The sequence below is a fragment of the Drosophila ficusphila genome, unplaced genomic scaffold, assembly GCF_018152265.1.
Source record: "Drosophila ficusphila isolate 14025-0441.05 unplaced genomic scaffold, ASM1815226v1 contig_412, whole genome shotgun sequence".
NCBI classification, from domain to species: domain Eukaryota; kingdom Metazoa; phylum Arthropoda; class Insecta; order Diptera; family Drosophilidae; genus Drosophila; species Drosophila ficusphila.
Genome location: NW_025064326.1, coordinates 3177857 through 3189991, shown reverse-complemented (window position 1 = coordinate 3189991; position 12135 = coordinate 3177857). Strand labels below are relative to the sequence as shown.

General features: G+C 41.2%; 7 protein-coding genes across 7 annotated transcripts; 3 read left to right on the top strand and 4 right to left on the bottom strand.

Moving 5' to 3' along the window:
• The first annotated feature begins 2412 nt into the window (after positions 1-2412).
• On the top strand, positions 2413-3446 carry LOC108092414 (trypsin epsilon). Its single transcript, XM_017191980.1, has 2 exons — positions 2413-2515; positions 2592-3446. The coding sequence occupies exon 2, from the start codon at positions 2702-2704 to the stop codon at positions 3428-3430; it is 729 nt and encodes a 242-aa protein (XP_017047469.1). The 5' UTR covers positions 2413-2515; positions 2592-2701; the 3' UTR covers positions 3431-3446.
• A 90-nt stretch (positions 3447-3536) lies between these two features.
• LOC108092416 (vesicle-associated membrane protein-associated protein scs2) lies at positions 3537-4415 on the bottom strand. The gene is made up of 3 exons (XM_017191983.2): positions 4209-4415; positions 3701-4149; positions 3537-3642 (listed from the first exon to the last, which is right to left on the bottom strand). Exons 1-2 carry the CDS (start codon positions 4320-4322, stop codon positions 3931-3933), a joined length of 333 nt encoding a protein of 110 aa, XP_017047472.2. The 5' UTR covers positions 4323-4415; the 3' UTR covers positions 3537-3642; positions 3701-3930.
• Positions 4416-5187: 772 nt separating this feature from the next.
• Positions 5188-6137, bottom strand: LOC108092417 (myosin-2 essential light chain). Its single transcript, XM_017191985.2, has one exon. It carries the CDS (start codon positions 5933-5935, stop codon positions 5318-5320), a length of 618 nt encoding a protein of 205 aa, XP_017047474.1. The 5' UTR covers positions 5936-6137; the 3' UTR covers positions 5188-5317.
• LOC108092281 (trypsin alpha-3-like) lies at positions 6074-7672 on the top strand. The gene is made up of 3 exons (XM_017191816.2): positions 6074-6119; positions 6396-6862; positions 7586-7672. The coding sequence occupies exons 1-3, from the start codon at positions 6074-6076 to the stop codon at positions 7670-7672; spliced, it is 600 nt and encodes a 199-aa protein (XP_017047305.2).
• On the bottom strand, positions 7464-8288 carry LOC108092413 (trypsin delta-like). Its single transcript, XM_017191979.2, has one exon. The coding sequence runs from the start codon at positions 8274-8276 to the stop codon at positions 7761-7763; it is 516 nt and encodes a 171-aa protein (XP_017047468.2). The 5' UTR covers positions 8277-8288; the 3' UTR covers positions 7464-7760.
• A 1164-nt stretch (positions 8289-9452) lies between these two features.
• On the top strand, positions 9453-10253 carry LOC108092283 (trypsin alpha-like). Its single transcript, XM_017191817.1, has one exon. It carries the CDS (start codon positions 9453-9455, stop codon positions 10251-10253), a length of 801 nt encoding a protein of 266 aa, XP_017047306.1.
• A 598-nt stretch (positions 10254-10851) lies between these two features.
• LOC108092412 (trypsin delta-like) lies at positions 10852-11664 on the bottom strand. Its single transcript, XM_017191978.1, has one exon. It carries the CDS (start codon positions 11662-11664, stop codon positions 10930-10932), a length of 735 nt encoding a protein of 244 aa, XP_017047467.1. The 3' UTR covers positions 10852-10929.
• Between the last annotated feature and the right edge of the window lie 471 nt (positions 11665-12135).

Genomic DNA, 12135 nt, shown 5'->3' with positions numbered 1-12135 from the left:
TTATCATTTACCAAAGAAACACAATCCGATTTTCATGTCTGTTTGGTTGACTGAATGGCGAGTGAATAAAAAATTCGTACGTATATTGGTCGTTAAAAATATTTATATTTTAAATACACATATTTCTTGCAAATTAAGCAGGCACACAAAATATAATATACTCCAATTCAAGTAGATGGGTTTTAATAATATGGTTTTATTTATTTAAGTTACGTTTTCTGAAACAAATATTTTATATATTTTTTAAGTAAAATCCTTCAGTTCGCAGAATTAAACACAATTAAGGGCTCAGAAAAATGTAAAAGTTTTGATACCCAAATGTTGCAGTCCCCTCGCTCGTTTTTTATCCTTTGACAGGAAACCCTTCTTCTTTGCATTGCAACTCATTAAAAATGTTAAAGCGGCAACAACAAAGCTGAACAAACGGCAAAGGAGGAAAACGCGCGGAGGGAGGGGCGGTGGGAAATCAGGGAAAGATGCCAGGGCAAATGGAGGAAAAGGAAAAGCCTGCGAATGAGTCAAGGTGAGCACACTCACTTTGGGCCAGAGATCCGTTTTGGCAGGCAAATGAAGCCGGGGTCCGGACCTCCAAAGATGCTCCCACTCCCAGGAAAACTAAAGGATGCGGAGGAGGAGGAGAGAAAAACAACCCATATCCACCTTGCCGAATGCATTTCCTCTAGACTTTCGCCTCGCTTCCTTTGTTTATTTGCTCAGTGCGTTTTCAGTTGACTGCACTGCTTGTCGTGGTTCGGAAAAACGGGGGAAAGTCGGTGGGAAAGTCACGGAAAAGTCGCGACTGAGCGGGCAGGGAATGCAATAAGTCACCGATTGGCGACAGGCTGCACAAATGTGTGGCCTAGTGCGAAAAAGCATTGCGTACATATAAATGGGTTACCAGCGCAAGGCTGCCGGAGGCATATTACGTATACGTACTGTTGCCCGGCGTAATGGAAAGCCATAAAAACGATTTATGGCAGTGCGAAAGAGATGGCATCTGGGCCAAAATGGGGTTGACCAAGGTCAGCAACCAGTATGGACTTTGGCCCGATATTTTATTCTCCTTGATTTGTTATGGTAATTATATGGCTTTTAATGAACTAAAAGAAGGTTCTGTAAACGAGATCCTATAACTATCTGAACCAAATAAGTTTCCCATATATGGTGTCTGTGTTACATGTTTTCCAATTTACCCAAGAAGTTTACCACTGTAACTTTCCATTATCTTTTATCCACACAATTGATTGAGTTTGGGGATTTGTAGATATCATTAGCTGTCCCACATGACATTTGTGTGTGTCCCTGTCTGATTTAGCCATTTATATTCACATTCCCCCATTCCCCTGGTGCCCCGAGTTTCCTTGGATTCAGCTGGGGTTGGGTTGCAATTAATCGTTGAAAGGATTACACGCCCCTCAGAGGAACTCGGAGCGGTCGGCCTGCCTTTGCCTCTCATCTGGCCACTTAAGTGATGCTAATTTATGGCCCCGGCACATCTTGTTTGTTTGTCGTCTCCGATGACTGAGCCATTCCCCAGGGACTTTTTCCCTGACTTTGCTCGTTTGCCGCTCAGCTTGTCCGGTGCCCTTTTCACCAGGAGTTGTGCGGTAAGTTTTTAAGCCGAGATTAGGCGGCATTGTTGCCAGGTTTGTAGAACATTGCATGCAGCTTGTCGTTCTTATTTCAACACGATAGCTAGAAAATCGGAAAATATTATTAACAAGCATTTTATTTTAAGCTTTTTCGAATTTATGAGGCGTAGCAATTGATTATGACCACAACAAATGGTCTTTAAAAGCTGATTTATTTATAAGCCTGTTTTATTTTGAGCAGAGTGTTCTTCATAAGTTAACTGAAATGAATGGCATTAAGTCAGGACAAGGGATACCTCTTGTGTTATCCATTTGCATTCCGCTTTCATCCCATCAATTTCAACTGTTTGTTATTGTTGTTGTGGTTGCGACACCAAATTGCAACCGCATCCGAATCCGACCGCCTAATCAACGTGTGACTCGCACACTAATGAACTACGGCCGCCAATTAGCCAATGACCACGCCCACCGCCGCCTCCCCTTTGACCCGCGATCGACCGCACAAGATTGAGTGGCACTAACCGGGCCAACAATACGGTTGACCCGTCCATTTAATGGCCCCGACTGTCATCAGTCAAAGGAGAGCGAAGGTCCTTTGTGCAATCCTCGAAGTGCTCCAGTGTCATGCCATGCAGGATGTTGGCCATAATGGACAAGTGAGCACTGCTCTAGCTACTCCACTTGAATGTTCCGCACACAGTACTTGGAAATTTAATATTAAACATTTCGCAGCTTGGCAATTTCACGGCATTAAACGAATATGGAGAAGAATTTATGTGACCATTTATTTCAGGCTGATATTCAATAATATTTTGCTGGTAATAAATCAAGAAGTTTATCTTAATAATTTACTCTCAAGTCAGAATTAATGGTTAGCCAATTGGTAATACAATTGATAATACATACTCAAGTCAGGATAAATGGTAAAGTTAAAGCAACTATAAATTTAATTCCAGCAAATAAAAAATTAACTCATAAGAATACTATTTATATTTTCAGCCGTAGTGTAAACCATTAAAAACAAACAATCCGATGTGTGTAAAATCAATTTCCCCGCCTTTTAAGGAACCCACCAACTAATTACAGACTGAGGCTAAATCCAAATCAAAATGTTTGTTGGGTCCTGCATACTAGTGATCTTACTCTCGCAGAGCAGCGAGGGAATCCACAACGGAGTGGACGCCCGGTTCGACTTCTGGACCTTTGTGGCCTCGCTGCGGATCAACGGGTACCACGAGTGCGGTGGCTCGGTGATCGACAGTCGCATCATCCTGACCGCAGCGCAGTGCGTAAAGGATATTCCGGTGGGTAAAATTGCCGTCCGAGTGGGAACGCCGGATGTCCGCAGAGGCGGGAAGATCATCAAGGTGGCGGCGATGGCGGTGCACGAGAACTACGGCGAGTTGAAGAACGATATTGCACTGCTGTGGACCAGGTCGTCGGTTTTAACGACGGGAGTGACCACCGTTAAACTGGCCGACAAGGAACCCGTCGAAAATGAGTTCCCAAGCAACGCGGGATGGGGCGAGAAGCAACTGGAGACCTTCGGTTCGACCAAAAAGCTGCAGAATGGAGTCACCAAGGTCCAGAATCGATCTATGTGCAGCGACGAGCTGGACGAACAGGTTGGCGCAGACCTGCTCTGCACCTTCTACCACCAGAACGACATCTGTCCAGGTGACTACGGAGGTCCCATGATCTTTGCCAACCATTTGGTCGGCATCGCGGTGCAAGGACACGGCTGCGGATACGTCGTCCTGCCTTCCCTCTACACGAATGTCGCCCACTTCCGCAAATGGATCGATGCCAAGTCAGAGGAGCTCAAGAAAAATAAATAATAAAATATTTAAAAAAGTTATAAATAATAAGTTTTTGTTTTACAGACGAATTGTCATCAGATTCAAAGCGAACTTAATCTATACCTTATTTCTCTTGATAAATTATTTAGACTTTCGTTGTAATTATTTTTAAGCTTTCGCGTTTTCTGTGTAAAAATTACTTAAAATTATTTCTTGCATCTTTTGTCTTTGCATATATGCTGTAAAAATCGCTGAAATAATTAATTTAAAAAATCTAAGAAACTTTTCATAAGACTAAATAATACTCACCGCCCAGCAAGGAGCCAAGAATAACAAGCTTCGATAGAAAGTATTTCCCCCTTGGGTTTTTATGCTCTTGAAGTGCCTCCAGCCTTTCCGGACACTTGGGACAGAATGGCCTAGGCTGAGTATCTCTTTCCTTAACCACTTTTTCCAAGCTGGAAAGGGAAACCGAACCAGAATTGGTCAACGAAATTGGTTTGGGCTCCAGCCGAACATGAATTGTTTTTGAGGAGATGTCACTGCGGGAAACTCTCCTGAAAATGGCTACAGTCGCCTCGCCATTGATGTGATCTCGAGGTTCGTACATGGACTTGATGCAAAAGTGATGAGGGGGAATCCAAATCCGCACAATAATCGAAGTTATTCAGACTAATGATGACTTCTCGAGTGCAGTAGGGTTCTAGCTTTCCGGCATTGGGACTCACGTGGTAGTGATCCCAGGCATTTGATGTTACCTATATCAAACACCCAATGGTTTTTACAATATGAAGAAAAAACCCATTCACCATCTCACCTTAAACAAAACCTGCCTATTGGTGGGATTCAGTAGAATCAGCATCCTCCGTTGACTCCGATCATATGGGGCATAAAAGGTCAGCAGTTGCGGATTCACGCTGAGCAAGTCCATCCTGAATCCCTTCGAAAAAAAACTCCCTTACCAATTGATTTGAGCCTGCTTCTCGTTTTGTTTTCCCCCTTTTTCGAAGGCAACCGAAATGTGTCGGAATATGCCAGCAATCGGAATGTTTTTGACAGCATTTGCATACGCTGCCCATCGATCCGAGTGCAGTGCATGTTTTTGCATTTATTGCCACCAGCTGCCGCACCCCAAATAGTCTGTTCCCCTTTCCCTCCCGCCTCTCCTCCCTTCTGCCACTCCCTTCCGCCTGCCCGAATTGCTCCACTTGCTCCACATCGCTGACCACAGCTGGAGGCATCATCACGCATTAGCATTAGGCACTTTCCATGTTCGGGGCAGCGCTTTGAAATTATTTGCAATCCATTGCACTTGTTCTGGCCACCAAGCGATTCCCGCTGCCGAACGGATGATGAACCCGCCTGTCCGACTGCCCTTTTGGGCCATTTATTACCCGGCGGAGCACTGGTTCTGCCCAGCAATTGATGACGCCATATGCGCGATGCTCCGGATAAATAATGACAGCGGGGGTGCTAGGATTGATTCACTGATTCAATTCTTCAGCTACATCTATTTGGGTTTTACCATTCGGGGGAGTAATAGTTGTTTTATGGAACGCCATGAAATATTACCAGAATTGTTGGTAAAGATCGGTTAAAGATAAAAAGTATTAAATTTAGATTTAAAATGTAAGCTAGAAGTAATCTCTTCAATATCATATTTTATCAGATGTCCTTCAAAGAGCTTATTTATTTCTAAAGTCCCTAATCTCTTAAATAGTTATTTCATTTCAATTATTCTTAAGTAGAGTAAATTCAATAAAATTCATATTCAATCCCCATTTAAAACATATGAGTTGCCCCTTTCGGGGTGAACAAAAAACATTTATTTTTATTTTAAACTTCCACCTGTCAATGAATGTACTTTTTCTTTTTGTAATTCTTCTGACTGATTCTTCCACTTGCCATTGATATTTCTACCAGCCTTCAGCCATTGACGATGTCGTGGATCAGCTTCCTGTAGTCGACCAGTCCCTGTTCGTTGATCCTGCCCTTGAGCAGTTCGTCCACCTCGAAGGCGCTCATCCTCTCGCCGCACTGGCCAAGAATCCGGCGGAGTCTAGCGGCGGACAGGAGCCCGGAGTTGTCCGTGTCGAAGAGCCGGAGGCAGTCGGCGAATTGGTCCGCCTCGATCCGCTTCTTCTCGGGAGTCGACCTGCAGCCGTGCTTGCCGAGATTGCTGTAGATGGCCATCACCTCGTCGAAGGACACGCGCTCCAAGGATGCGGCCTGCAGTTGACGGACGTGTTTGGTCACCACCGCCTCCGTGGGATTGGCGCCCATCACGCGGAGACAGTCGCCCAGGTGGCGAATGGATATCTTGTTATCGCCACGGGTGTCGTGCCCCAGGAAAATCGCATGCAACTCCAGGATGCGGCTCTTCTCCGGCTTTCGATTTGGAGGAGGAGGAGCAGAAGGATTGGAAGGAGAAGGAGAAGGCGAGGTGGCTGTCTTGCGGCTCTTCTTTCCTTGATTGAAGTTTGCTGGCTGGGATGACGGATGATGGGATGATGAGGGGTTGAGTTGATTGCCTGCCGCGGACATCTTTGGCCAGGTTTAGATTACGAGTTACGGATTACGGATCACGAGTTACGGATTACGAGTTACGGGTTACGGACTACGGAACGAATCTATTGGTTTTCGTTATTGGGGGACACACATGGCTGGGCCAAACGGAAAACAATGATTGGAAGACACAGAGATGTGGTTATGCCGAACATGCTGACAGGTGAAAGACGAATGACTTGATCCGGATTTCATTTGAGAATGTTGAATGAATGCAGGAGATGATGGATGGAAGTTTGAATCGAGCTTGAAAACAAACTCAGAACATAATTAGTTTTTCTTTCTTTGTATTCTTTCAGCGGTGTAATTGCAATCACTATTTTAAAAGTGGTAATACATCAGAATTCCTAAAGATAGTTTAATTTCATAATCATGTCGCAACAGACAGCTGTTCATTAACTTTTATGTGGCGTCTTACCTTTTGAAATATTTCTCACAGATAAGACGAAGTACAATGGCAGTGAAGCCAATGATATTGCAGTGCTCGTCCTGAGTTCGCCCATTCCTCGGACAAATTGTACCGAAACCATCGATTTTGCCAGCGAAACTCCTCAGGCAGGAAGTTGGGCTCTCACCACTGGATGGGGACAAATTGTGGATAGTATTAACGGTTTTTATCCCGAAACTTTGAAGGGAGCCTACGTCTTGATCGAAGACCACGAGAGCTGCAGAAAAGCCTATGACAAGAAATGGGCATGTGGACCAAATACGACTGTAACCAACGAAATGGTTTGTGTCCATGGAAAAAATCAAGGACCTTGCAGAGGTGACTCCGGAGGTCCTTTGGTTAGCATTTCCGATAAGCAGCTAATTGGCATCACTTCGTGGTCTGTCCACTGTGGTCATCCGTACTTTCCGGACGTCTTCACGGATGTAATTGTGCTCAAGGATTGGATTCTGCGCACAGTTAGTCGCTTTAATCACTAAAGATTTTAACAGATGAATGAAATAAACAAGTTGGCCTAAGTTAAAAGGCTATATTTTTACTCCATGTTAAATTTTTTTGTTTGAAAGAAGCACATTTAATATTTTATTTTTATTTTTACCAATAAATAAGATTTTGCTCCTTTGAGCCATTCTTTTTCACAACTTTTTTGCTTTTAAAGAAATATTATAGTGGTGAAGTCAGATTTTTCAACTCACAATAATAATAATTTATTTCGAAATTCGATGGTAGTTAAAAAACACCATCTAAAAAAAATCAAGTTGATATGATCAAATCAACGAAGTAATATTTTTATTTTCCTATCCTATAGACTACACAACTTTTGAAAATGTTTCAGCAAGAAAGCTTTAAAACTGAGAGACTAGTTAGCGAACAAAAGGGCAGACGGACAGACGTACAGACATATTTCGATTCAGATCGTGATGCCGATCGAGAATAAATATACTTTATGGGGTTTGAAGTTTCTCCTTCACTGCGTTAAAAACTTCTGTCTGAAATTCTTATACCCTCTAGAAGGGTATAAATACCAGATATTGCAGCATAAAAAATAATGCAATATTGTTGTTCTTTACATTTAGAAATTTTAATTTGAGCATGTCCATTTACATATTTATTTATTTACTTATTTATTAAGGAATTTAACCGATATTCTCTGTAACTGTGCTGTTGATCCAATCGATTAGAGAAACAGTGTTCACGTACCCTCCACGGCCTTCTTCATGAACGTCGGTGCCCATGGAAACTATACCGATGAGCTTAAAGTCGGTTAATCTAACCAAAGGTCCGCCAGAATCACCTTGACATACTGTTCCCCTGCGAGTGTCGGTGCAAATTACATCAGAAGTTTCCTCTTCACATTCAACGACTTGCACATGGACCCCTTTGTAGTATTGGCCAACTGAAGTTAGCATCAAAATTTGTACAACCCCATCCTGTGACCAAGGTCATATTTCCGACCGGGGGGGTTTCATCAGCAATATCTATTTTTTGCACACGGCTGTTGAACTTGAGGGGTGATTCCAAAATGAGCACAGCAATGTCGAAAGGAACAGTTTCAAATACGTATTTCGCATGGGGTATAGCTTTCAGAACCTTCACCACCTGACCCCCTTTTTTCAAAACCGAGGATCCAGCGCGGATTGACAAATCTTCTAGTTTTTTGCCAACGACACAGTGAGCGGCAGTCAGAATAACACGATCACTTTGTATGGCTCCACCACAAATGTGGAACATATTTTTTAACAACGACACTTGCCAAGGGACATATTCTATGAGAATAGCGTGGCCTCCAATGATCCTTTCCTCCGGTCTGGAATCCCGAGCAGCGGATAGTAGACCAAAAATTGATAATGAAGTTATACACTTGAAGTACATCTTAGCTTTGTTGTGTCCGAGTTTGCTGTCTTTAAGCTCCTTCCTTTTATAGGAGTACTTATATTAAAGATATCAGTTAATTAGGGGTGGAAAAAATTACCTCAGTATCTAAACTATTTGTAGTTTGATAATTAAATAGGTCTGTTATTTTTTTTTTGTAACTGTTTCCTATCTACTTCGTAAATCAAGTTGTATAATGACTTTTTCAATTAGTTCGCAGAAACTTTTTCTTCAAACTAGTCTCTCAATTTTAAAGCTATTTTACTGAAACTTTCCCAAAAGGTGTGCAGTTATTGCACGTAGTATAAAATTCGGAACGGGTCGGATCGGGCGATTATTCGGATAGCTCCCATACGAAAGATTAAAAAAAATAATATTACTCCGCTGTTTTTGATCAGTTTGACTTGATTTGTTCCATATCGCGTTTTCTAACTAGTATTGAATTTCGTATAAAATTTTATCAAAATCGGATAACTCTATCATATAGCTGCCATAGGAAAGATCGAAAAAATATTTATAAATAATGGATAAAAAGTTATATCGTCGTTGTTTTTAATCCCACGAGCATGATTTTCAAAATGTGCAGTTTTTTATTAACCCTTGAATCGAGAAAAAAATTCCATTAAATAGAAAAGATCGAAAAATCTATATAGAAATAATGGAAATAAAATTATAACATGATTTCGGAATATAGAGTTTTCTAACCACTCTTGAGTTAAGAATTATATTTCATTAAACTATATCATATAGCTGCCATATGAACAATAGTCGAAAATATGGGAAATTAACAGAAAAAACCTCTCAGCTTCGATGTTGTTTAGCCTTTATGTATTTTGTTCGACACATTTGATGAGTGCAAGGGTATATAAGCCTCGGCGAGCCGAAGCTAGATTCCTTTCTTGTCTTTCTTTCTATTCTTTCAGAAATGTAATAGCAATCGCCAGTTTAAAAGTGGTAATACATCAGAGTTCTACAAGATAATTTAGTTTCATAATTATGACGCAACAGACAGCTGTTCATTAACTTTTATGTGGCGTCTTACCTTTTGAAATATTTCTTACAGATAAGACGTTTAGAAAACCATTTATAATTTAAGTACCAATTGCAATCTTTCCTGGTGCTATAAAAGAGGAACCTCATTTCCATTTGGAGTACAGAAATCAAATCAACTTCAACATGTTTCTGTTGAGTTTGACCTTAGTCCTCGGAGTTGTGCTCCTGTCGGCAGGACGTGTTCCTACACCGGATCAGCGGATCGTTTGTGGTTTTGAAGAGGACATAGAATCGTCGCCTTGGCAAGTGTATTTGCACATAAATTCGTCGTCTTGTGGTGGAGTCCTATACAAGGATAACATCGTTTTGACAGCTGCACACTGTATGGAAGGGTATAAAGCTGCTGATATATCAGTGTACTACGGCTCTTCGAAATGGCAATTGGGTCAAGTGGCGAACGTGTCGGAAGTTATAGTTCACGAGGATTATAACCCCAAGAAGAACAATGGCAGTCAAGCCAATGATATTGTAGTGCTCGTCCTGAGTTCGCCTATTCCTCTGACAACTTCTGCCAAAACCATCGACTTGGCCAGCGAAACTCCTCGTGCAGGAAGTTGGGCTCTTACTACTGGATGGGGAAAAACTGAGGATACTCAGAACGGTTCTGCGCCCGAATTTTTAAAGGGTGCGTACGTTTTGATCGAAGATCACGAAAGTTGCCGAAAAGCCTATGACAAGAAATGGGCATGTGTGCAATCAAATACCACCACTGTAACCAACGAAATGGTTTGTGTCCATGGTAAAAATCAAGGACCTTGCAGAGGTGACTCCGGAGGTCCTTTAGTTAGCGTTCCCGGTAGGCAGCTCATTGGCATCACTTCCTGGACTGCCTACTGTGGTCATCCGGTCTTTCCGGACGTCTTCACAAATGTAGTTGTGCTCAAGGATTGGATTCTAAGCACAGTTAGCCGCTTTAATCATTAAAGATTTTAACAGATAAACGAAATAAACAAGTTGGCCTTATAAAAAATATTTTTACTCTGCACACAATTTTTTTGTTTGAAAGAACCAGATCTAAAATATTTAATTTTTTTTTTCCAAAAAATAAGATTTTTCTACTTTGATTTTTTAGCTCAAGACCAAGAAGTGAGAAGTAACGCTTTTCGAGTTTTAATTTTCATGGTTAGCAGACTGTAATTTAACATCGATAAAAACATGAAAGAAAGCTAGCTTCGGTAAGCGGAAGCTTATATACCTTTGCAGTCATCAAATATTTCGAACGAAATTCATAAAGGCTAAACAACATGGAAGCTATGACGATTTTTCTATTAATTTTCCATATTTTCAACTATGGTTCGTATGACAGCTATATGATATAGTCAGATTTTGATGAAATTTAAATTAATTCAAGAGTCCTAAAAAAAGTCTAAATTCCAGAAATCATGAATGTCTAATAAATAAAAACGACGATGTTATCATTTTATTTGCCTTAATTCTATATAGATTTTTCGATCTTTCGTATGGCAGCTAAATGATATATGTTCGTTGAAGTTGCAGAGAGAACTAATAAAAAATAATGCAATATTGATGTTTTTTAGAGTTAGACATTTTTATTTGAGCATGTCCATTAACATATTTATTTATTTGTATATTATGGAATTTAACCGATATTCTCTGTAACTGTGCTGCTGATCCAATCGATTAGAGAAACAGTGTTCACGTACCGTCCACGGCCCTCTTCATGAACGTCGGTGCCCAAGGAAACTATGCCGATGAGCTTAAAGTCGGTTAATCTAACCAAAGGCCCGCCAGAATCACCTTGACATGCTGTTCCCCTGCGAGTGTCGGCGCAAATCACATCAGAACCTTGGTCTCCACAATCAATGACTGCCACATGGACCCCTTGTAGTATTGGCCAACTGAAGCTAGTGTTATACCGTGTACAACCCCATCCTGTGACCAAGGTCATGTTTCCGACCGGGGGGGTTTCATCAGCTATATCTATTTTTTGCACACGGCTGTTGAACTTGAGGGGTGATTCCAAAATGAGCACAGCAATGTCGAAAGGAGCAGTTTGAAATACGTATTTCTCATGGGGTATGGCTTTCAAAACCTTTACCACCTGACCTCCTTTTTTCAAAAGAGAGGATCCTGCGCGGATTGACAAATCTTCTAGATTTTCGTTTTCGAGGCAGTGACCGGCAGTCAGAATAACCCGATCACTAAGTATGGCTCCACCACAAATGTGGGACGTTTTTCTTAACAAGGACACTTGCCATGGGACGTGTTCGATGAGAATAGCGTGGCCTCCAATGATCCTTTCCTCCGGTCTGGAATCCCGAGCAGCGGATAGTAGACCAAAAATTGATAATGAAGTTAAACACTTGAAGTACATCTTTCTGTCTTAAAGCTACGAGTTGTGCCTCCCTTTTATAGGACTACTTCCATTAGGGTTATCAGTTCTGTATCTAAACTATTTGTAGTTCAATAACTAAAGAAGTCTGTTATTATTTTGTGTAACAGTTTCCTATCGTTTTCGTAAATCAAGTTGTATAATGACTTTTTCAATTAGTTCGCTGAAACTATTTAACACTATAACTCATAGCTATACGTAATGTATAATGTATCTTTATTTTCCTTTATATATAATTCAGAACGGGCCAGATCGGGAGACTATATCGGATAGCTCCCATATGAGAGAATGAAATAAAAATTGATCAGATCGACTTGATTTCTTCCAGGTGGCGTAATATAAGCTAGCTTATATAGCTCGGCGAGCCGAAGCTAGCTTCCTTTTTTGTCTTTCTTTCTATTCTTTCAGTGTAATTTTAATCACCATTTTAAAAGTGGTAATACGTCAGAATTC